Raw genomic sequence first — 25,148 nt, 5'->3', positions numbered from 1 at the left:
AACCAAGACCGGACTGTCGTGTGTCCTGGCCCAAGTACGCTATGTTTTTCTGGAAATGGGCTTGGGCTATTTGGTACTGGAATTTGAACGACTGGGTACTCAGAGTATGGTTGCAAGGTGGATGTGGGTTTGGGGTTGGCAAGTGCACTTAGTCCCTCAGACTTCTCGTCCCATGGGGAAGAGGACGAGAGGGGAACTCTAAAGTGATGATGTGGGCTGCTTTGCCTATGGAGTAGCCATTCTTTATTCCTTTACTTTCTTAATAAACATACTTTCACTGTGAAAAAATAAAATAAACATCAAATGAAGTCTGGAAGCAGAAGCCCATATTGCTCAGATAGCAGGACAATATTGAGAAAATCTCGAAGAAAAGTAGGAGACATCAAGCAAGGGATAAGAAAGCAACTTAAAAATGCTGGAGGTCTACTGGATGATAAGACAATGAGTATTGTGGGACTCCAAGACCCTGGGTCACCGTAGGATTCTTAGTCTCTCTATACTTCAGAAAGGAGCAAGCAATTTTGAGGTTGTTGCTCCTCAATACAACAACCCTATGTAACGGGCATTTTGTTACTATTTTAATGGATAAACAACCTTATGGTTCAAAAAGTAAAAGATGTAACGAAATCTACTTCTTTACTGCGGTACAGTTATCATCCCCATTTCACACGAGGAGAAACTGAGGTAAATGAATGGTAAACCAACTTGCTTGGGCACAAGCGAGAGGTAGCAGAGCTGGGCTTGTTATTGCCACACAGAAATGTTACCATCTGATAATTAAACCTTTCTTTTTCTAAACAAAACTGCAAGTGCCTACAAATGGGGCTGTTTAATAAAAGGCCTCACCTATCAGGTGGGCTCAGTCGGTGACCCTCCTCATCCTCCAGCCTCTTGGGGAGGCCAGATGTCTGCGCTCCCCAGCACCTATACAAAGCCAGCTTTCTTTCTTCTTTTCTTTTTTTTTCCGAGATGGAGTCTCGCTCTGTCGCCCAGGCTGGAGTGCAGTGGCGATCTCGGGTCACTGCAACCTCCGCCTCCCGGGTTCAAGCGATTCTGCTGCCTCAGCCTCCTAAGTAGCTGGGACTACAGGCGCCTGCCACCATGCCTGGCTAATTTTTCTATTTTTAGTAGAGATGGGGTTTTACCATGTTGGCCAGGATAGTCTCGATCTCCTGATCTCGTGATCCACCCGCCTCGGCCTCCCAAATGCTGGGATTACAGGCGTGAGCCACTGCGCGCAGCCAAAGCCAGCTTTCTTTAGCAGGGGCTGAGACCTGGGCACCAAGAAGAAACCCGACAAAACACTAGGGGCCTGGGCCCGGCAGTCGCGGAAGCTTGTAGGCCCGGAGCGTGTGGCACCATCTGCTTTTGTGACCAGTTCCCTAGGCTAGAGCTTCGGCGCGACCCGCCCAAGGGAGAGTGGCGGAGCCTCCCGGGCCTTTCCAGAGAAAGTAGCCCGGGCCCCGAGGCCACGAAATCTTGTCACACGCTAGAAGCGCGGGCCAAGCCCCGCCCCCCCGAGCCGCCTCTTCCGCTCGCGCCGGGGTGGGGTCTACGCGGCCGCCGGGATCCGCTCGGACGCGGCCACGTTGTCTTGCGCGCTTTGCGCGCCTGGCCCTGGGATCCTGACCCTTGGCTACCCGTTCCTGCCCCAGTAGCGTGGCCGCGAGCCTCTGTGAGCCGGCTGTATTCCCGCACTCGCTCAGGGGGCACAGGCGCAGGGAGCGGCCAGGCCACTCTGAGCCTTCGGTGCGCGGGCGCGTCTGGGATACGGGCCCGGGAGGCACCGCCCTCCGTCCGCCCCTTGCCTCCCAGGAACAGCGAACGCGAGAGAGCGCCGGAGAGTTGGGCTCCGTGCAGAGCTCGGCGCCGGGGCCCATGCCCGTGAGCCCCCGCAGGCCCGCGCCATGGCCTCCGGGAGCGTGGCCGAGTGCCTGCAGCAGGAGACCACCTGCCCCGTGTGCCTGCAGTACTTCGCAGAGCCCATGATGCTCGACTGCGGCCATAACATCTGTTGCGCGTGCCTCGCCCGCTGCTGGGGCACGGCAGAGACTAACGTGTCGTGCCCGCAGTGCCGGGAGACCTTCCCGCAGAGGCACATGCGGCCCAACCGGCACCTGGCCAACGTGACCCAGCTGGTGAAGCAGCTGCGCACCGAGCGGCCGTCGGGGCCCGGCGGCGAGATGGGCGTGTGCGAGAAGCACCGCGAGCCCCTGAAGCTCTACTGCGAGGAGGACCAGATGCCCATCTGCGTGGTGTGCGACCGCTCCCGCGAGCACCGCGGCCACAGCGTGCTGCCGCTCGAGGAGGCAGTAGAGGGCTTCAAGGTGAGGGCGCGGATCCGGGAGGGCGGGAGCGCGAGTCGGACAAAGGGAGGAGAGAGCCAAAGGGGCTTCCCTTTTTCCGCCTAGAAAATGGCTGAGCCGGACGTGTGGTTCACAGCCGTCATTTCCTCTCTGTCCGCTCCAGAGCCTCAGCACTCAGATTTGGAGGAAAACCTGTAGCTGGCGAGGGAGCTAGAAGTCTCCCCACCCCCACTCTCCTTTCTCTGTGTGCCCCCATGTTTCCTGTCTCACGGACACATTGTACACGGAGACATGCATTTGACAGTATAAAAGAAGCGCATAAAATCGCTTGCACATCGACGAGCTGTAGAGACACATGTACTCTCGTCGGCTGTCACACAAAACGCAGTCGGACATTAACTGACTGATGCCCATTCCTTAGTCTATAAGCATTTCCCCAGCACTTTCCTGCAATACGTCCTGGTCTAGAAACTCACAGAAAAGAACAGGCTCTTCACTGCTTAAGTCATTTAACCACTCTGAGACTCAGGAGATAACAGTTATGAGGAAGATTGTGGAATCATGTGATGCACAGAGCCCTCTGTGAACTGGCACAACTAAACAGAAACGTGGAAACAAAATATTACATAAAAACAGTTGTAAGGTGACCTTCAAGGAGTCCATGATACTGTGTATTTTCTGTATGTTGAGGGCTTCAGGAATTCATACACAATTATGTCCGTGTTTAAATATGAATACATTCATGTGTAATTAATCACTTAACATTTATGGACCTTTCAGCTATATTCTTTCACTTACTCTGGTGAGAACTCTTGAGTAGGTTGGGAAGCTGCTGTTTGCCCATTTCACACATGAGGGAAATAAGAAGTCACTTTCACAGTATGCTTGTGTGGAAGAGCTACAATACAACATAACTCTAAGCCTCCTACTCCAGTCACAGTTCCACTAAGTCATGCGATATCCTACCAGGGACAGGTAGATGATTCATTGTTTAAGATAGACACAAATAATCCTGACGAGGTAGCTGAGTGGTTGAAGCGACAGGCTGCTAAGATAGACACAAATTGCCAAACGAGTGGCTTGTTGGCCCCTGCGCCCTGAGTCTTTCTCTTGTGGGTGGCAGTGTGGCCTGAGAACAAGCGCCAACTAGAGACTTGGCATCAGGTGTGTGGACTCCATGTGTGATTAGAAGTACCATGCTGATACTAAGGTCTACCTAATTTTGAACTGCCCATCTGTTTTGCTTTTCTCAGGAGCAAATCCAGAACCAGCTTGACCATTTAAAAAGAGTGAAAGATTTAAAGAAGAGACGTCGGGCCCAAGGGGAACAGGCACGAGCTGAACTCTTGGTAAGGGTTGTTGGAATTCACAGTTGCTTCTGCTGGTGCTCCCCTCTTCTGTAGAGCTGATGTTACTTCCCTTAAACTTGTCCAGCATGTCACCCAGAACCTGTAGGTAGAGGGGGATCAACTGCACATGGCAGGGGGAACTCACCCAGAGAACTAAGAGATTCCCTTTCTTTTGGGGAAAGCATGGAGGAGCCAAGTTTGGAACCCTTGGAAATCAGACCTGTCAGTATAGTTTAACCTGCTAACTGCGTAGACCAAGGTTGATCCTTGGCAAAGCTGAGATAGGTAAAATTATTGGATACAGTTAGCTTGCGTTCTTACTATTCTGTAGACAAGTGCTAATAGTGGATTTGTGTAAGTCCCACTGTTGCTTCTCTTTGGGTTATTCTCCTTTCTTGACAATGCCTTAATTCTGAATTTTTTGCTCTGCACTCTTCCTCCAATCTCTCAAGGCCTCGACAAGTGGCTGATGTGTTAATTTATGATAGGAGTATATGGGAATTTTTTTCTTTTTTTTTTCGACAGGGTCTCACTCTGTCACTCAGGCTGGAGTGCAATGGCGAGGTTTTGACTCACTGCAACCTCTGCCTCCCATTTCAAGTGATTCTCCCACCTCAGCCTCCCAGGTAGCTGAGGCTACAGGCATGCGCCAACACACCCAGCTGATTTTTGTATTTTTAGTAGAGATGGGGTTTCACCATATTGACCAGGCAGGTCTCGAATTCCTGACCTCAAGTGATCCACCTGCCTTGGCCTTCCAAAGTGTGGGGATTACAGGTGTGAGCCACTGCACCTAACCGGGAATTTTGTTTTGAAAAGAAAAAAAAACAAGGCAGGGCACGGGGGGCTCACACCTGTAATCCCAGCACTCTGGGAGGCTGAGGTGGGCGGATCACCTGAGGTCAGGAGTTGAAGACCAGCCTGGCCATGGTGAAACCCCGTCTCTACTAAAAATACAAAAAATTAGCCAGGCATGGTGGTACACACCTGTAATCTCAGCTACTCGGGAGGCTGAGGCAGGAGAATCACTTGAACCCGGGAGGTGGAGATTGCGGTGAGCCAAGATCGTGCCATTGCACTCCAGCCTGGGCAATAAGGGCGAAACTCCGTCTCAAGAAAAAAAAAAAAAGAAAAAGAAAGTACAGAGACATTTATAATACACATTTGTATATCCACCACTTAGGTGTTTAAAAATGTTTTTTGAACAATAAATAAAACATTACCGGTCTCCACCCACTAGAGGTATTTCTGTCTGAAAAGTAAAGTCCCAGACTAGTAGAGTCTAGCATCACTTTTTCAGTCCTCGTAGGGTGTAGTAAAGAACTTCTGGACCACGAACTTATTCCCATGGTGTCCTTAGATCCCACCACTTGCTCTGCCCACACAATCCACTGAGACTTGAGCTCTCCTTTTTGCCAACAGGTGTGATGGGCCGGGTGCAGTGGCTCATGCCTGTAAACCCAGCACTTTGGGAGGCCAAGGCAGGTGGATCATGAGGGCAGGAGATGGAGTCCATCCTGACTAACGGTGAAACCCCGTCTCTACTAAAAAATACAAAAAATTAGCCGGGTGTGGTGGCGGCACCTGTAGTCCCAGCTACTCGGGAGGCTGAGGCAGGAGAATGGTGTGAACCTGGAAGGCAGAGCTTCTAGTGAGCTGAGATCGCCCCACTGCACTCCAGCCTGGGTGACAGAGCGAGACTCTGTCTCAAAAAAAAAAAAAAAAAAAGAAAAGAAAATAGGTCTGATGAATGGAGAATCTTCTCAGTGAGCCTGAGTGGACTCAAATCATTATGCACATGATGATATCCTCTGTGGGAGGATTATCAAAGGGGAGAACATCCCTTCTCTGAGAATCAGGGCACCTGGACATGCTTCTATGCTCTGACACCACCCAATTGTATAGATGGAGTCATACAACCTCTGTGGGTCTCAGTTTGGTCATCTGTGAAACAAGTAGGTTGGACTAGACCAGCAAGGGTAGTACTGCCTTTTTGTCCTCTGCAATGGTGTGTGGGTATTTCTTTGGCTGTCTTCAGAAGAATCAAGTGATTGGGGAGGTTGGGCAGGAATGCTAAATGTCTTACAAGGCAAGAAACAGTCCTATGCCAGGCGGAATTGTCCTAGCAAGGTGCCAGTAGCACCCCCTTTGAGAAACACTGAATTAGTTGATATTTAAGAATTGTTTCAGCCTTAATTTTTCATTTCTAAGATTATTTTGTATAGTTTATGTCTTTGAAAGAATTACCCAACTGACATGAAATATGACCTTTGAAAAGGATTTAATAAACAAAAGACATACGTGCATAGTGAGTGTCTTAAGAAGGGTGGTTAGAGGGATAGTCAGTGTGGGAAGGTTCTCAGGAGAAGCTGAGTTTGGAACAGGTGTTGGTAAATTTTCTAGAAAGAGTCAGATAGTGAATATTTTTAGCTTTGTAGGCTATATAGACTTTGTCATAGCTAATTAGCTCTGTTGTAGCTCAAAAGCAGCCGTTGCCAATATGTAAATGCAGGGCATGGCTGTGTCCAATACGACTTCACTTGGCTCCTTTGGAGCTCGTTGCTGGCTCCTTGTTTAGAACAAAAGTTTATATTAGAGTCCTGTTGGTGGTGGGGGTGGGGTGAAGGAAGAAAGACAGTAAGTTATGGCAAACAAATCAGCACCAAGAGGGAATCGTGGGGAGACCACCTCTCTCCCTCCCACCCAAAGCTGGATAGACAGCAGTTGGTGAACACCCGTGAAGGACAGACAGGGTGTGGCTTACATATGAAGGGCCCAGGAAGATTGGGCAAGAAAACTGTTACTGGTTGTTCCATCCTCCATAGGACACATATCTGACCCTGTCACTTTCCTGTGTGACAATCTTCCATGCTTCCCAGTTGGGATAGAGTCGTTACCCCCAGCCTCCCAGGCCAGGCATGACAAGGCCTCACCTTTTCTGGTCCCTTCCCTCAACACTCATGTGCTCCAGCCAGATAGCACCATTTGCTTTCTCTCTCCACTGTTTTGCCTGTGCCATTTCTTCTGCCTGGAAAGCCTTCCCGCTCATTGCCTATGTGGTGAACTCTTGTTCATCACATAAACACTGTGTGAAATTGCTTCTGTGAAGATGGTACCAGCTTCTTTCATTGCAGGCTGTCACCCTGTCTTTAATTACCCATCCATGACTTCGTATATCACATGAACCTGACTCACTTCTCTGAGTTACTTGAGAACAGGGACTGTCTTAATAATCACTGGGGTAAGCTAGGCGTGGTGGTTTACGCCTGTAATCCCAGCACTTTGGGAGGCCGAGGCGGGTGGATCACGAGGTCATGAGATTGAGACCCTGGTTAACACAGTGAAACCCTATCTCTACTAAAAAATACAGAAAGTAGCCAGGTGTGGTGGCGGGTGCCTGTAGTCCCAGCTACTCTGGAGGCTGAGGCAGGAGAATGGTGTGAACCCGGGAAGGTGGAGCTTGCAGTGAGCCAAGATCGTGCCACTGCAATCCAGCCTGGGTGACAGGGCGAGACTCTGTGTCAAAAAAAAAAAAATAATCATCATCATCATCATCACTGGGGTAATTCAGTTCCTGGCCATTATATGTGCAGTCAGTAAAGACTGGAAATAATGAGTTGGCATTTTGCTTGTTTTATCCATAATGAGGTCTTGGGGTAGGTGGTCACGGGAGAACTATGAAGGCCCTAGAAATGAGCCATTTTTCTCTTTACTGCCTTTCCCTGTCATCTGCATAGAGCCTAACCCAGATGGAGAGGGAGAAGATTGTTTGGGAGTTTGAGCAGCTGTATCACTCCTTAAAGGAGCATGAATATCGCCTCCTGGCCCGTCTTGAGGAGCTAGACTTGGCCATCTACAATAGCATCAATGGTGCCATCACCCAGTTCTCTTGCAACATCTCCCACCTCAGCAGCCTGATCGCTCAGCTAGAAGAGAAGCAGCAGCAGCCCACCAGGGAGCTCCTGCAGGTAAGGCTTGCAGAGCCCTGCCAGAGCAGCACCCACTGAAAATACCCTCCCTTCTCCTTTGCCAAGTAGTAGCCAGGACCCCCTGTCTTTTTAACTCTGCAGGAATAGCAAGAGCTTGCCAAACTCTATATTGTGCACCTTGGAAGGAAACTATGTAAACTAGAAGTTCTGGTTCACACAACTTGAATTAGTCAATTGCATTGTCTCATGGAAACGGCAAAAAGAAGACCTGGTGCTTGGGCCTGCCCAGCACTGACAAGTGGTCTGATTACAGGCAAGGCTCTCTACCTTTTTGGGCCTCAGTGACCTTATTTGTTCAATAATGAGGGGCTTAGACAATACGTCATTCAAAGACTCTCCTCACTCCAGTATCTTATAGTTTTAACATATTACTACAGCCACAAAACAATGAGCACTTGAGCAGGAGTGGTTAGGTTAACTGAGCAGTTCTGTGGTTTAATGTTGGTAGAGCAGGTGATAAAGCTGCAGCACACCTACCCCAGCAAGACTACAGGAAATGAGCTAATGCCTGTCTGTCGTTTGCTCATTCAGTGCATATTAATTATTTGCTTTGTGTCAGGCACTATTCTAGGCACTGAGATTAAGTACCAAATAAGCTTTCCTGAATTATATTTTAGTGTGGCGATCAGACAGTTCTTACAGGTATTGATAAAAGCCATTAAAAATGGATGATGGCAGGCCAGGCGCAGTGGCTCACACCTGTAATCCCAGCATTTTGAGGGGCCGAGGAGGGTGGATCATGAGGTCTAGGAGTTCAAGACCAGCCTGGCCAATAGGGTGAAACCCCGTCTCTACTAAGAATACAAAAATTAGCCGGGCATGGCGATGTGCCTATAGTCTCAGCTACACGGGAGACTGAGGCAAGGAATTGCCTGAACCCAGGAGGAAGAGGTTGCAGTGAGCCAAGATCACGCCCCTGCCCTCCAGCCTGGGCGACAGAATGAGACTCTTGTCTCAAAAAACAAATAAAAAATAAAAATGGATGATGGCATAGGGCAAGGGTCAGCAAAGTATGGTCCATCACTTGTTTTTGTATGTCCTGGGCAATAAGTATGGTTTTTACGTTTTAATTTTAATTTAGTATTATTTATTTATTTTGAGACTGAGTCTTGCTCTGTTGCCCAGGCTGGAGTGCAGTGGTGTGATCTCGGCTCACTGTAACCTCTGCCTCCTGGGTTCAAGCGATTCTCCTGCCTCAACCTCCTGAGTAGTTGGGATTACAGGTGCACACCACCATCCCTGGCTAATTTTTGTATTTTTACTAGAGACGGGGTTTCACCATATTGGTTGGGCTGATCTCGAATTCCTCACCTCGTGATCCGCTGTCCTCGGCCCCCCAAAGTGTTGGGATTATAGGCGTGAGCCACCGCACCCAGTCAGGCTACATGTTTAAATGGGAAAAATCAGAAAAATGTATTTATTTTTTTCTGCCTTTTTCTTCTTTTTTTTATTTTTGAGATGGAGCAAGGAGGGAGTGGACAACATAGTAATGCAATTGAGGTCAAATAATATCAAAGCTGATACCCATTTGATTCAATAACATGACCATCATTGTAATCTTATGTAGAACTACCACAGTGGAATAATTGGGGCAGGAGCCACATTAGTGGGAGTTGAGTGCTGGCTAGGTTAGGTGAATGGAGACTACACAAGTAGATGACTATTTGAAGTACAGCTGTGAAGGGAATGTAATAAAATACTTAGAGACGAGACAGGATTATGGAGTTTTATCTAGAGGGGTTGGTTAAAGAAACTAGAAGTTAGACATATTTTCAAAATACATACGGAAAGGAGTCTATATTGTAAGGTTTCTAGATGGAGAACACTGAAACCACAAGAAACCATATACTGGCCGGGCACGGTGGCTTATGCCTGTAATCCCAGCACTTTGGGAGGCCAAGGTGGGCAGATCGCCTGAGGTCAGGAGATCGAGACCAACCTGACTGACATGGAGAAACCCCATCTCTACTAAAAATACAAAATTAGCCAGGCATGGTGGCACATGCCTGTAATCCCAGCTACTCAGGAGGCTGAGGCAGGAGAATTGCTTGAACCATGGAGGCAGAGATTGCAGTGAGCTGAGATCGTGCCATTGCACTCCAGCCTGGGCAACAAGAGCGAAACCCCGTCTCAAAAAAAAGAGAGAGAGAGAAAGAAAGAAAGAAAGAAACTATGTACTGATCAGCATTGTGCGGTTCCTGAGAAGGCAGGTGGAAATGAGAACTAAAGTACATATATCAGGAATTAGTTCCAGAGGGTCTTCTGTTGTATGGGAAGAAATGATTGTTTCAGGGTATGGGAAAGAGGGTCTGCAAGAACTAGTAGGAGCATTTGGTCAGTGAACATCTATTTATAATGTAACCATTCTGCCCTGTTGTGTAACTTTTTTTAGAGACAGAGTCTTGCTCTGTCGCCCAGGCTGGAGTGCAGTGGCACGATCTGGGCTCACTGCAACATCTCCCTCCCAGGTTCAAGCATTTCTCCTGCCTCAACCTCCCATGTAGCTGGGATTACAGGCGTGCGCCACCACGCCCGGCTAATTTTTGCATTTGTTATAGAGATGGAGTTTCGCCATGTTGGCCAGGCTGGTCCTGAACTCCTGACCTCAGGTGATACGCCTGCCTCGGCCTCCCAAAGCACTGGGATAACAGGTGCGAACCACCGTGCCCAGCCCCTGTTGTGTAACTTTCTTATCAGTTTTGCTTTCTCAAATCTTGACTGCTCTGGCGTGGGCACTGGGTAAGCAGATGGTCAGTCTCATCCAGGATTGGGGTTTTGCAAGATGGACTTGAGGGTTTGTTTTTTTTTCCCCCTTAGTTTTTGATTGTTGTTGTTTGAGACAGGATCTCACTCTGAAACCCAGGCCAGAGTGCGGTGACATGATCATGGCTCACCGCAGCCTTGACCTCCCAGGCTCAGATGATCCTCCCACTTCAGCCTCCTGAGTAGCTAGGACTACAGGCGTAAACCACCATGCTTGGCTAATTTTTGTAATTTTTGTAGAAGTGGAGTTTTGCTGTGTTGCCTAGGCTGGTCTTGAACTCCGGGACTCAAGCAGTCTATCCGCCTCAACCTCCCAAAGTGCTAGGATTACAGGTGGGAGCCACCACATCCAGCCTTCTTCAATTTTTAATTGTAAAATATACATCACCTAAATTTCACCATTTTAAACTGTAAAACTCTGGCACAAAGTAGCATTTAGTAAATCCACAGTGTTGTACAATTATCAACCACTGTCTGGATCCAAAACACTTTTACCACCCAAAAGGAAACCTCACACTAATAAGCAATCACTCCTCATTTCCTTCTACCCCTAACTCCTGGCTCTATGGATTAATCTATTCTAGATATTAGATATAATTGAAATCATACAGTATGTAGCCTTTTTCTTTCACTTAGCATACTTTTTTTTTTTTTTTAAGACGGAGTTTCGTTCTTGTTGCCCAGGCTGGAGTGTAATAGCACGATCGCAGCTCACTGCAACCTCCACCTCCCAGGTTCAAGTGATTCTCCTGCCCCAGCCTCCCGAGTAGCTGGGATTACAGGCATGCGCCACCACGCTCAACTAATTTTGTATTCTTAGTAGAGATAGGGTTTCTTCATGTTGGTCAGGCTGGTCTCAATCTCCTGACCTCAGGTGATCCACCCGCCTCAGCCTCCCAAAGTGTTGGGATTTCAGGCGTGAGCCACCACATCTGGCCTATCACTTAGCATATATATGTTTCAGTACTTTCTTTATCTTTATGGCTGAATAATATTCCATCGTATGGATATATACTGTGTTTTGTTTATTCATCAGTCGATGGGCATTTTGGTTGTTTATGCCTTTTGGCTGTTGTGAGTAGTGCTGCTATGAACATTAAAAGTAGAAAATGATACAGAAATTTGTGTGTTATCCTTGTGCAGGAGCCATGCTAATCTTCTGTGCATGATTCTCATTTGAGGGTATCTGCTGCTGAAGCAAGCACCATAATTAAGGCTTGAAAACCTTTTTTTTTTTTTTTTTGAGACGAAGTCTCACTCTTGCCCGGGCTGGAGTGCAGTGGTGTGATCTCAGCTCACTGCAACTTCCACCTCCCTAGTGATTCTCCTGCCTCAGCCTCCCGAGTAGTTGGGATTAGAGGCACATACCACCATGCCTAGCTAATTTTTGTATTTTTGGTAGAGATTGGGTTTCATCATGTTGGCCAGGCTGGTCTTGAACTCCTGACCTCAGGTAATCTGCCTACCCTGGCCTCCCAAAGTGCTGGTATTACAGGCGTGAGCCACTGCACCCGGTCGAAAGCTTTTTTTTTTTTTTTTTAAGAATGTTATTTAAACAGATGGAGCATGAAACTGAAGGTGGATGATGAAGAAAGAAGAGAAGGAAAGAAGTAATGGACTCAGTAAGGGAGGAGGGGCTCCATGAATATCAAAAAGTGTTTATGTTGGAAGTCACTGGAAAAGCAGGCTAAATATTACTTAATGGGGCAATACTGGAGGCATTCCCATTGAGGTCAGAAATAGGGAAGATGCCCAGTATCATTTATCTCTATTTAACACTGCATTAAAGGTTGTAACCAGTTCAGGTAAAGAAAATAATTATAGGTATACAAATCGGGATAGAAGTTAACATACAGAAATTAGCAGCCTTCATATGCCAGATAGCAGCCACTAGAAGACATATTAGAAGAGAACATGCTGTTTCCATTTGCAAAAAAAAAAAAAAGTAGTGATAAAATACCTGGGAATAAATTTATAAGAAATGTACAAAAACCTATGTGGGGAAAATTATAAAACATTCAAACATTCCTGAAAGACACAAAGTAAGCTTAAACAAATAACGAGATAATCACTTGTTCTTTGATAAGACAGTGAAAGCAAGTTATCAGTCCTTCACATTCATAAATGCAGTTGTTTTTTTTTTTTTTTTTTTTTATGGTAAGCGGATATATTGTGTAGTGAAGTCTCGGATTTCAGTGTAACCATCACCCAAGTAGTGTACATTGTAGCCATTAAGTAATCTCTTATCCCTCATCCCCCCTCCCACCTTTGCAATTTCAATAAAAATACCAACAAGTGCTTTTTCTGGATCTAGACAAATTGACAGTCAACTTCAGATAGAAAAATAAGCACATAATAATAGCTGGGATAGGCCGGGTGCAATGAGTCATGCCTGTAATCCCAGTACTTTTAGAGGCCGAGGCAAGTGGATCACCTTAGGTCAGGAGTTCGAGACCAGCCTGACCAACATGGCAAAACCTTGTCTCTATTAAAAATACAAAAATTAGCCAGGTGTGGTGGTGTGTGCCTGTAATCTCAGCTACTTGGGAAGCTGAGGCAGGAGAATCGCTTGAACTCGAAGGTGGAAGTTGCAGTGAACTGAGATCGCACCATTGCACTCCAACTTGGGAGGCAGAGCAAGACTCTGTCTCAAAAAAAAAAAAAAGCTGGGATAGATCACTAGAGCCCAAGAGGCTGAGCCTGCAGTGAGCTATGATTGCATCACTGCACTCCAGCCGGGGCAACAGAGCAAGACTCTGTCTTAAAAAAAAAAAAAAAATAGATTGGCTACACTGTGAAAGAAGAGCTCTGAGGGAGAACTGGCCCTACTAGATATTACACTATATTTTAAACCCCATATAATTAAAGCAGTTGGTATTAGTACAAGAAAAAGAAAAAAGCACACAAACATTGTAACCAGTCAAAAGGTGGTATTAAAATTGAATATTTGCCATAAATATCACAAATACAAGTGATAGTTCTAACATAAAAAGACCTTTTAAAAATTGAGAGAGAAAAGACCAAAATTCTAGAGAAAAATGGGTTAAAGGCACAAATAGGCAAGTTGCAAAAGACATAAACTGATTTGTGAACATGTGAAAAAATGCTCAGCTGTACTTATAATAAGAGAAATGCGAACTAAAACCATGTTGAGATACCATTTCTTACTCGTTACAATAGCAAAAATTTTCAACTTAATACACTGTTGATGAAGTGTGGGAGAGACACTCATATGTCAGTGGGCTGGTGGGAATGCAAAATCATATGACCCTTTTAGAGGAGAATTTCTCAATATTTAAGAAAACTGTATGTGTGTGCGTGCATATATACACACGGAATTAACAAATAATTTTTCTAGGAAGGGTAGGAGGAGGAGAGATGAGGAGGGATTAATGGGTACAAATACATAGTTTGATAGAAGAAATAAGACCTAGTGTTTGATAGATCAGTGGGGGGACTAGTTTACAAATCTATTTTTTATACATATATGTATGTATATATACACATGTGTGTGTATGTTTACATACATATACATACACATATATACACACACTCATATATATATATTTTTTGTTTTTGGTTTTAGTTTTTTTTTTGTTTGTTTGAGACGCAGTTTCGCTCTTGTTGCCCAGGCTGGATTGCAATGGCATGATCTCGGCTCTCCGCAACCTCCGCCTCCTGGGCTCAAGCGATTCTCCTGCCTCCCGAGTAGCTGGGATTACAGGCATGCGCCACCGTGCCCAGCTAATTTCGTGTTTTTAGTAGAGACAGGATTTCTCCATGTTGGTCAGGCTGGTCTCAAACTCCCAACCTCAGGTGATCTGCCTGCCTGAGCCTCCCAAAGTGCTGGGATTACAGGCGTGAGCCACCATGCCTGGCCTATTTTATATTTTAAAGTGACTAGAGGAGAGTAATTGCAATGCTTCTTGAGTAAAGAAAAGACAAATACTTATGATGTCATGGATAGCCCAATAAACTGATTTCTTTACAAATTATGAATGTGTTAAATTATCACATGTACCCCCAAAATATGTATGTCTGTTATGTATCAATAAGAAATTTTAAAAATCTAAGAATTTACTTTGAAGATATAATTAAGTATGAAAATATATTTGAAAATACATATGCACGAGATTACTTGCTGCAACATATTTGTACTTGCAAAATATTGGAAGTAGTCTAACTTCAAAACCTACAAGTTCGTTTTAGTTAATTGTGCACATATACACTGGAACACTATCCAGGTTAAAAAAAAAAAAGGAAAAGAGTGATACCTGTGAACTGATACGGAGTGGTTTCCAGTATATATTGCTTTGTGGAAAATAAAAATATAAAATAGAGAGTATGCTACCTTTTTTTTTTTTTTTTTCTCCTGAGACGGAGTTTCACTGTTGTTGCCCAGGCTGTAGTACAATGGCGTGATCTTGACTCACTGCAACCTCCGCCTCCTGGGTTCAAGCAGTTCTCCTGCCTCAGCCTCCCGAGTAGCTGGGATTACAGGCATGCGACACCACACCGGGCTAATTTTGCAATTTTAGTAGAGACGGGATTTCACCATGTTGGTCAGGCTGGTCTCGAACTCCCGACCTCATATGATTCGCCCGCCTTGACCTCCCACAGTGCTGGGATTGCAGACATGAGCCACCGCGCCCGATGAGAGTATGCTACTTTTTGTGTATGAAAGAAGGGAGAGGCTGCCGGTGGCTCACAGCTGTAATCCCAGCACTTTGAGAGGTGGAGGCGGGTGGATCACCTGAGGTCAGGAGTTCGAGACCATCCTGGCCGACATGGCGAAACGCTGTCTGTACTAAAAACACAAAAATTAGCTGGGCGTGGTGGCAGGCACCTGTAGTCCCAGCTACTCAGGAGGCTGAGGCAGGAGAATTGCTCGAACCCAGGTGGCAGAGGTTGCAGTGAACCAAGATCGCGCCATTGCACTCCAGCCTGGGCTACACAGAGTGAGACTCTGTCTCAAAAAAAAAAAAAAAAGTATACTGAAGTTCTTTGTACTAACAGCTTTTCTGTGTATTTGAAATTATTTCATAATAAAAAGAAAAAGATCTGGACAGGTAGGCAAGTTGAGGTCCAATTGTAGGATACTTGAGTTAGTAAATTTGAAATCCTGAGGTCCTTGACCAGTGGATGGTGGGTACTGAAGGCAGATATGGGAAATGCTGGTATAGTAAATAGTATGCATCCCATTTTCCTCTGCCTGCTTTTTAGCTCCTCAAAACTGAGTTATGTTCCAGTGATCCTTTTCTCCTTGATTTCTCCCATGAGAGCCAGTCTGCAGTTGGTTTTTCAACAAACATCTGTGAAAGAAAACTGAAGTTATCAATGACTTCTCATGGTTATTTTTTTTTCCCTTTCTCTTGCAGGACATTGGGGACACATTGAGCAGGTATAGTTTTCTGTTTCCCTAGTGTTAAATCAAATATGAGAAGACTGTCTCCTTCACATTTGTAAATCCTGAAAGGAGCCCTGAGCCTGAGGATGGACATCTTATCAAATTGACACATATGCCTGAAGAGAGTCACTAGTGTACCAAGAATTAGATGAACCACAGCTCTACTCAGTAAAATTCAGGAAGCAGGGGGTTCACGTGGGAGGCTGCTGGTGGATTAGGGGTATGAGAGGAGAAGGTGTGGTCTTACAGAGACCTGGGCTGAGCATAAGGGTAGTTTATGTCTGTTGCTTCCTATACATTTCAGAATCCTTTCCTTATCTCATAATTCTTCATTATCTCATTTTTTTTTTCTATAATGGGGGAAATAAAGCCTAAGAAAGGTGTGACTGACCTGGATTTACATAATTACTGATGAGCCACCTGGATTCTGGCTCTTATTCTTACTCTTGCTATTTCTTTGTTCCATCAAAAAAAAAAAAAAAAAAAAAAAGTGAGGAAAACCTCCCTGGCAGCTGGAACACGAACAAAGAGGGAGAGCTTGGAGGGGGCAGTAAGCCAGGGCAAAGTTGTATTTGCAGGATGGATGACCTGGCAAGTGGGATGGGCCTTGGGAAGCTAATGTTTGGTGCAAGAATGCCTTCGGGGGTAGAAACTGACTTTGAGGAAGCTGTACTGTGAAGGTGATTAAGACCCTGAATGGTGAAAACCTTCTAAAGCAAAATGCAGCTTGATTGTGTGGGAGCATTTAAGGAGACTGAGGAGGTCCTTATAGATGGGGCAGTGTGGCTGGGAGGCCTGTGTTGATAGAATCATGTTGATGGAATTGAGGTTCCTGAGGGACCATAGGATGAAGATAAGGTGGAGTTCATACTAGTCCCAACCAGATGACCCAAGAAAATAATACTGTTATCTGCTACTTTGTGATGCCAGTCTAGCTCTGACCTAACATACGGAGTTAGCTCCCTCAGACCCTAGCAGTTTGTGACATTAAGGATTGAATTTGGCTATATAAGATAGGAAACCCAAAATGTTACTGGTTTAAGGGTTAAACATAATACAATTTTGTCTTATCTATAAAAGAAATGTGCAGGTTGGTTGTGGTGGCTAATACCTGTAATCCCAGCACTTTGGGAGGCCGAGGCAGTTCGATCACCTGAGGTCAGGAGTTCAAGACTAGCCGGACCAACATTGTGAAACCCTGTTTCTACTAAAAATACAAAAATTAGCTAGGTGTGGTGATGCATGCCTGTAATCCCAGCTACTTGGGAGGTTGAGGCAGGAGAATTGCTCAAACTCGGGTGGCGGAGGTTGCAGTGAGCTGAGATCATGCTATTGCACTCCAGCCTGGGCGACAGAGCCTGATTCCATCTCAAAAAAAAAAAAAAAATGTGCAGGTAGGTAGTCTGTGGCTAGTACAGTAACTCCAGTGATCCTCAGACTCAGGTTTCTTCCCATTCACTGTTCTACCATCCCTAAGGTATGGTCCTCATATACCATGATAGCTGGTAGAATGCCAACCAAAAAGAAGGAGATAAGTCACATCACATTACTTTTTTTTTTTTTTTTTTTTGTAGACACAGGGTCTCACCATATTGCCCAGGCTGGTCTTGAACTCCTAGCCTCAAAGCAGTTCTCCCACGATGGCCTCCCAAAGTGTTGGGATTGCAGGTGTGAGCCACTGTTCCCAGTCATGTTACTTTAAGTAGACTTCTCAAAACATCATGAGATACAGTTTATCTCTCATAGACCAGAACTCAGTCACAAGGTCACATCTAGCTATGAGGGACTGGGCAGCTGTGAGCCATAAAAGGCAGAAGATAGCAGAAGGGCTATTGGATAGGCAACTGGCAGTCTTTGCTATAGACATCCTTGCAGGGCTAGGGAATTGGGTATTGTCCCCCACAGTGCCTTTCTATCTGAACATGTCATTCTCTCCATATTTGGGAACCTGAGAATTCGGGTTAATTGCCCACCATAAATATCAAGGACTGTCATGGAATCTAGCGCTTTCTGGCAGTCAGCCTCATATGTAATTCAGTGAATCTTTTTGAGTACTTAATATTTGAAAAGCCATGAGCTAGGTGCTTTGGGGGATATGAGAATGAGTACAATATCTATCCTGTTTTGGTGTAGAGGATCATAGCTCAGGAAGAGAAGATGGGAAAAGCTGTAGTGGTTTAAAGACTGTTCATCTGTGCTAGACAGTTTAGCTTAGCCCCTGTCCTAGTTCCTGGAAGGTCATGGAATTGGGAAAAAGAATTTACTTGGGCCCGGCACGGTGGCTCATGCCTGTAATCCCAGCATTTTGGGAGGCCCAGGTGGGAGGATCACCTGAGGTCGTCGGGAGTTTGAGACCAGCCTGACCAATATGGAGAAACCCTGTCTCTACTAAAAATACAAAATTAGCTGGTTGTGGTGGCGCTTGCCTGTAATCCCAGCTACTTGGGAGGCTGAGGCAGGAGAATCACTTAAGCCTGGGAGGCAGAGGTTGCGGTGAGCCGAGATGGCGCCATTGCACTCCAACCTGGGGAACAAGAGCGAAACTCCATCTCAAAAAAAAAAAAAAAAAAAAAAATTTACTCATGTTTTTTAAATTTAGGGCTGAAAGAATCAGGATTCCTGAACCTTGGATCACGCCTCCAGATTTGCAAGAGAAAATCCACATTTTTGCCCAAAAATGTCTATTCTTGACGGAGAGTCTAAAGCAGTTCACAGGTAATGTGAGGAGTGGTGTCATGAGGGGAAATGGATTTATACTCAATATCTGTATATTGCCTGATGAAAGGATATATTTTCCAGCCAGATAGTGGGATGCAAACTGAATATTTTCTTGTTTTCTTTTCTTAGAAAAAATGCAGTCAGATATGGAGAAAATCCAAGGTAAATTTATCTACCTACTGGGCTTTTTGATGTAAAGTTGCTTGGAAAAAAGAACATCTGCCCTGAAAGTGGGAAACATGGGGTGATACCCATTGGCCAGCCTTCCCTTATATTTTACATCTTCCCTTGGTCTTAACTAATTTTCTCAACTAACAGCCTCTTGCTCTAATTTGAAGTCTGTTAACTGTATTTAGTCAATTCTCAATCTGCATTGATGGAGGAGAAAAATAAGCAATCCAAAAATTAATCAATCCAGAATTAATTTGATTATTTCGGAAAGAGTATGAACAAAAACTACCTTGGATACATTTCACTTGAGCTAGTGTTTATCATTGTAATTACTGAGTTCCTACTGCTTGTGGGCACAGGTGCCAGCTCGGGCAGGAGGTAATCAAGCAGCGCTGACAGGCAGCACTGCCAGGGACATGGTTAGGAGCGGGCAGTCAGGAGTCAGGCTGCTTGGGTTCTGGGCCTGGCTCTACCACTTAGTAAGGATTCAACAAGTAATTTCCTTATCTGTAACAGAACAGTAATAGTTCTTACCTCCTAAGGTATAAGAATTAAGGTTAGTTATCATTTCTAACACTTCTAGAATAGAACCTGACACAGTAAGTCTTATATTTACGTTTATTAAATAAAGTGTTCTAGGCATTTGGAGAAGCTTTTCCAAATTTAAATTTTCCTGCTCACAAGCCACATTCAGTAAAGAGTTGGCCATATATTATTCTACCTGGGAATATTTCAGTTCCTGGGCAGTCTGGTGGATTCTGAAACCCTTATATGTAGGTAAACCCTTCTCTTAATTATTAGAAATTACAAACACCCATAATTTTTTATTATTTTCTATTTTATATATGCTGAGTTCTTATTTGCATTGCATCTACTCAGATATATACTTTTTGGGGCATCTAGCAACATAGAGTTAGCAGATACATGTCCTCTACAAATGAGTAGAAACTCCACTTAATACAGTGGGTAATAACCAGAAGTGGTTAGTTCAGGCACGACCTTGATCTGGCTCTTCTTTTCTTGCCACTTAAAAGGCTTAGTGGGATAATGTGTGAAAAATTCTGTTTCAACTATAAAGTGCCTTATAAATGAATGGTCATGTTTACCCCAGAGTGTCAGTGAGTGCCATTTGAGCCATTCAGCTGTCGTACCCAGATGACTTATGAAACTCAAAAGTTATTTATGACGTGGGGTTGGAACTGCGTTTCCCTCTGCAGAGCCAGCTGACTCACTAGAAGGTGGAATTCTTGATCTTGGCTCAGTTTGATCCCATATTCTACCAGTCTCAGGCATGTGGTTATCCCTCTACTTAAGATTCCCAATCCCTCTCCCCTTAAAGCTTTTGGTTGGATGATAGAGCCATACATCATATGAAAAAATTAGTGCATGACTGACAGCAGAGGTTCTGGGGTTTCTAATGGAGACCACTGCTTTATGATGACTAACCAAAGCCCCCTCAGTTATGTATTTCCTGGAAACCCTCATGACTTCTATAACTTTTCTCTTTTGTTCTTTCAGAATTAAGAGAGGCTCAGTTATACTCAGGTAGGTGATGAGAGACAAAACCACATTAGGTTAAGGAGTAACAATCTTTGTGAACCTAACTACTATTATGAATGATTTGGAGATTGCTTAGATGTGGATTCTTCAGGTTACATGTATAAAGATGATACACAACAACCACAAAAATCCACAGTTGTTTCTATGTGTTAACAGTATCTTTGCCTCTTGAAATGCCTCAGAGTTGAAGCCATAGGGTAAAATCAATCTCAGGTGTTAAAGAAGGATTATAGGATGGAAACTGCAGTTCCCCAAAAGTAGAACAGAGCTGGTACACTAGTACACTGCTGTGCCTGCCCAGCTGCAGGGATAAACCATGGTTTGTGACAAGCAAGACTGATTGAGCTCCCCTATTACTCTTGAGTGTTAGAGGAAGTCTAGGAGTCTCCTGTCATCCCATCGCTGTGCCTCAGGGCAAAGTTTGAAACTCCCCTTCCCCCTCACAACCACTTTCACTTAGACCCTGGGTAAATTTAACATTGCAGAAGTACTCAAATCTAAGGTGTATTCATCCTGCAGTCACAGTCACCTTCTGTTATGAAGTGTCCTCTAAATGAAGAGAAGGGCTCTACATACAGTGGATCTGCAGTCCTGGGTGTGCGCTGGCTCTGATCCATATTTAATTATTTCAACAAGTATTAACTGAGTACTTCGCTTGTATCCTACACCGCCTAACATTGTACAGGGTATTTTAGAGGAACAGAAGGGCATAAATCATCCTACTCATGGGGTTTACATTGTCTGGTTGGAGATACACCCATGACACAAGAAGGAGGTAGGCACGTGTTGTAGACAGATTGTTGAACCGGGAACCAAGGGTTCTGGGGTTCTTGGTTATCTCTACCAGTTGCCTGTCTTTTGTGGGAGTCAAAATTTGTGGGCTTAAATTTCTAAGAGGTAATGTTTGGGAATCTTCCTCCTGAACAAGATGTGAAGAGCAAATGAGAGAATACATATCACTGTTTTTTAAATTAATTTATTTTTTGAGTATTTTACTTTTTTAAATTTTTTATTATTCATTTTAGAGGCAGGTTCTCTGTTGCCCAGGCTGGTGTGTAGTGGCGTGGTCATAGCTTGCTACAGGCTCGAACTCCTGGGCCCAAGTGATCCTCCTGCCTCAGCCTCCTGAGTAGCTGGAATTACAGGCACACACCACCATGCTTGCCTAAATTTTTACTTTTATGTTTTGTAAAGACAGGGTCTCACTATGTTGCCCAGGCTAGTCTCAAACTCCTGTATGCAAGCGATCCTCTTGCCTTAGCTTCCCAAAGTGCTGAGATTAACAGGCATGAGTCACACACCCAGCCCATTAGCAGTGTTTTTGAAGCAGGAAAACACTTGATGATAGCAAGATGCTATAATACTAAATGCCAGAGGAGATGACATGGATCATACATAGTTTTAGATTTCAGAACAGGAAGAGTGTAATGGCCTGGGCAGATTAAGAAAAACTTGGAGGATGTGTGTCTTGCAGTGGACATTAGAAGAAGATGAATAGAGCTTTGATGTGCAGAGTAAAGATCTTATAGAATGGATAAAAGAGTGATTTGGGCTGGGTGTAGTGACTCACACCTGTAGTCCTAACACTTTGGGAGGCTGAAATGGGAAGACTGCTTGAGCCCGGAAGATGAAGTCTGCAGTGAGCCATGATTATGCCACTGTACTAGTCTGGGTGACAGAGTGAGACCTCATCTCAAAAAATACAGTAAAAAATAATTGTAAAAGAGTGATTTAGAAGGTAAGCATACTGATACAGGTTCCCAGTCCTTTACCCACAGTTCTAAAATCCCCAATCTCTGAAAGCCACAACCTTTTTCATTATTTTGTAGGAAATTATAGTATCAAAACCTGAATTTATGTGGTGCTGTTTAGAGTCTATCCTTCATTATGTAAACATTCGTGGATCTCATAGCAGATCTATTAATATTTCATTATAGAATGCTGCGCAAGACCCTACCTGTCTAAAACCTGTAATATTCTGAATTCTGTGAAACTTTGGGCCCCTGAAGTTTTCAGAATAAGGGATGGTGAGCATGTAAGAAAACCTCAATTCAGTGTATCTGCCAGGCACAGTGGCTCATGCCTGAAATCCCATTGCTTTGGGAAGTTGAGGTGGGAGGATTGCTTGAGGCCAAGAGTTCAAGACCATCCTGGGCAACAGTAAGACCTCGTCTCTACAAAAAATGTTTTAAAATTAGGGTGGTAGTGCACACCTATAGTCCCAGCTACTTGGGAGTCTTAGGCGGGAGAATCACCTGAGCCCAGGAGTTTGGGGTTACAATGAACTATGACCACACCACTGCACTCCAGCCTGGGCAACAGAACCCTATCTCTTAAAATCGGTTCATAATGGATATTGTGGCTTCAGATGTGAAAGAAAAGATACGGGGCTAAAATTCGGTATTTTCAGTGTATTCTGGTAACCAGCTAATCCAAGCAGTAATTTTTGAAATGTGAAGTTTAGAATATATTTTAAATAAAATACATGCAACCTCTAGTGGGAACCTCTCATTCTTGGGGAGGCAGTAGAAAGGCACTGAGTGTTCTAGAATAGGCTCTCCTGGCCCGTGGCTGACTCTCTTCTTTGTGTCTCTGCAGTGGACGTGACTCTGGACCCAGACACGGCCTACCCCAGCCTGATCCTCTCTGACAATCTGCGGCAAGTGCGGTACAGTTACCTCCAACAGGACCTGCCTGACAACCCCGAGCGGTTCAATCTGTTTCCCTGTGTCTTGGGCTCTCCATGCTTCATCGCTGGGAGACATTATTGGGAGGTAGAGGTGGGAGATAAAGCCAAGTGGACCATAGGTGTCTGTGAAGACTCAGTGTGCAGAAAAGGTGGAGTAACCTCAGCCCCCCAGAATGGATTCTGGGCAGTGTCTTTGTGGTATGGGAAAGAATATTGGGCTCTTACCTCCCCAATGACTGCCCTCCCCCTGCGGACCCCGCTTCAGCGGGTGGGGATTTTCTTGGACTATGATGCTGGCGAGGTCTCCTTCTACAACGTGACAGAGAGGTGTCACACTTTCACTTTCTCTCATGCTACCTTTTGTGGGCCTGTCCGGCCGTACTTCAGTCTGAGTTACTCGGGAGGGAAAAGCGCAGCTCCTCTGATCATCTGCCCCATGAGTGGGATAGATGGGTTTTCTGGCCATGTTGGGAATCATGGTCATTCCATGGAGACCTCCCCTTGAGGAGGTGGATTCAGGCCAAAAGGGCTGTTGGCTGTAATCCTATGCCAGGCACAAGGCATCTTGTTGCCTTGCCACGTCCTGTCACAGCTGGGTATCCTTACCATGTTCCACGCCCTTACGGTGGGAGACAGGATGTCCATGTTCTCTACCATCCTTTTCCTTCCCGTGCAGATTGTGAAATGTAATGAGATGTATCAAGATATCCTAGAAATAAAAACCAGATGTCCACCTCCAGTGTTTCACACTTTCTGGTTTTACACATTGCTGGAGGGATAAAGAGTATGGATAATCTTTGGATTTGGAGAGCCATTCCAGATACTTCCACCTTCTTGGCTCAGCCTGGCTTCCTCTGGTTCAGCCCCACATAATGATTATGGCTGTTTGCTGTCATTTCTGGGTTAGGGCTCCTTTCTAACAACCTAGACTGGAACAAGGCCCTGTCAGCATGGCTCCGTTATCCCAGTTTTTCCATCTGGGAACAGTACCTCTGCCCCTGATTCCCAATCTGCCATAGTTTTATTAACTCCATTAAAGAGGCCTGTATGTGTTTTGGTTAGTTACAGTTATTTTACAATAATGGTGGGTAATGACCCCACCTCTGTTATGAGATAATGTTCTAATCAATGTCTCTGCCTTTGTATCTTTTCTGAGGGTTTTGTCTGCTCCCTTCATTCTAATGAAAGGTGTATTCTAGTGCTGGGCGCATATCATCCAGGATAATATTCTGCCCAACTCCATCCTCTGTTACTAGATCCCTTACCAGTCACATTTGTGGACTGGTGGTCAGTGGTATACCATCCCTGGAAGGATTCTGGGACAATACTCCAGGGATTCATTGACTTCTTGGCTCCTTTTCTCCATTTCCTTTGGGGGATAGGGGAATTGACCATTCTTAAGTGCATACTGTCAAGGGGCAGCTCCACCCCCATGGCCATTGGATCATGAGACACTCTGAAGTCAGAAGGCTGGGGCAGATCACTTCAAGCAAGCCCCCATGATGGTTCTCAGTCCTGCTTCTCTTTGGGTACATGCCCCTCTGTTTAAAAATAAAGTGAATATGGATGTTTACATTGTTGTTGCTTTCTGGGTGTTGGTAGGATTGGGTTCAGATGTTGGAATGGGTGTGGGGAGGAAATGGTTAATGGTGTTGCTTTCCCCTATGGGTCCCAAAATCCCACGCTGGCCAATAGTTTACTTCAAACTGGAAAATAAAACTACTTCCTCTGTATGATATCACTACTTTCTAGAGGTACTAAGAAAGTAGTGTTGGACATTCATAGCCTACAGTTCTTATATTGATTAACCCTGTAATTTTACTAGGAAAGTATTTTCTCAAGTCCTTTTTGTAGTATTGTGCCAGGCACTGGGGTTCCATGGCTGAGGTTCATGAGTTGGTGATATCATGTCCTCATTCTTCATTTACTCATCAGGCTTTAAGGGAGCTATAGAAAGTAGCTTCCATGAGGCTAGGTTAGCTTTTGCAGAATATTCTGGGATCTAAATGTATACAGTTATATATATATATATACACACACAGGTACATAAATACTACTAACAAGCATAGAGCAGTGCTTGGAACATCATATGAAGAGCTTTATGCACAATAACTTACTTAATGCTCATGATAACTTTATCAAGTATGTACTATTGCCTTTACAGATAAACTGCAGCAGAGGGGGTAAATGACTTAT

At 44.9% G+C, this 25,148-nt stretch overlaps 1 protein-coding gene and 1 non-coding gene across 3 annotated transcripts; one reads left to right on the top strand and one right to left on the bottom strand.

The window, feature by feature from the left end:
- Window positions 1-1,531: 1,531 nt before the first annotated feature.
- On the top strand, window positions 1,532-24,525 carry TRIM27 (tripartite motif containing 27). 2 transcript variants are annotated; one of them, XM_007973338.3, is made up of 8 exons: window positions 1,532-2,327; window positions 3,560-3,655; window positions 7,393-7,623; window positions 15,786-15,808; window positions 18,414-18,529; window positions 18,662-18,694; window positions 20,222-20,248; window positions 22,862-24,525. In XM_007973338.3, exons 1-8 carry the CDS (start codon window positions 1,908-1,910, stop codon window positions 23,455-23,457), a joined length of 1,542 nt encoding a protein of 513 aa, XP_007971529.1. In that variant the 5' UTR covers window positions 1,532-1,907; the 3' UTR covers window positions 23,458-24,525. The 2 variants fall into 2 exon arrangements, with proteins under 2 accessions (XP_007971529.1, XP_007971530.1); XM_007973339.3 differs by lacking the exon at window positions 7,393-7,623.
- Window positions 11,506-11,608, bottom strand: LOC119626919 (U6 spliceosomal RNA). Its single transcript, XR_005243096.1, has one exon. It is a non-coding gene; the product is annotated as a U6 spliceosomal RNA (small nuclear RNA).
- Window positions 24,526-25,148: the final 623 nt, after the last annotated feature.

Source organism: Chlorocebus sabaeus, chromosome 17, assembly GCF_047675955.1.
Source record: "Chlorocebus sabaeus isolate Y175 chromosome 17, mChlSab1.0.hap1, whole genome shotgun sequence".
NCBI lineage: Eukaryota > Metazoa > Chordata > Mammalia > Primates > Cercopithecidae > Chlorocebus > Chlorocebus sabaeus.
This window is presented reverse-complemented; position numbering and strand designations above follow the sequence as displayed.

Coding starts and splice junctions, on each gene's coding strand:
- TRIM27 (XM_007973338.3), top strand. CDS start 1,908: ATGGCCTCCGGGAGCGTGGCCGAGTGCCTGCAGCAGGAGACCACCTGC. Junction 3,656..7,392: donor AGGCACGAGCTGAACTCTTG/GTAAGGGTTGTT, acceptor TCATCTGCATAG/AGCCTAACCCAGATGGAGAG. Junction 20,249..22,861: donor AGAGGCTCAGTTATACTCAG/GTAGGTGATGAG, acceptor GTGTCTCTGCAG/TGGACGTGACTCTGGACCCA.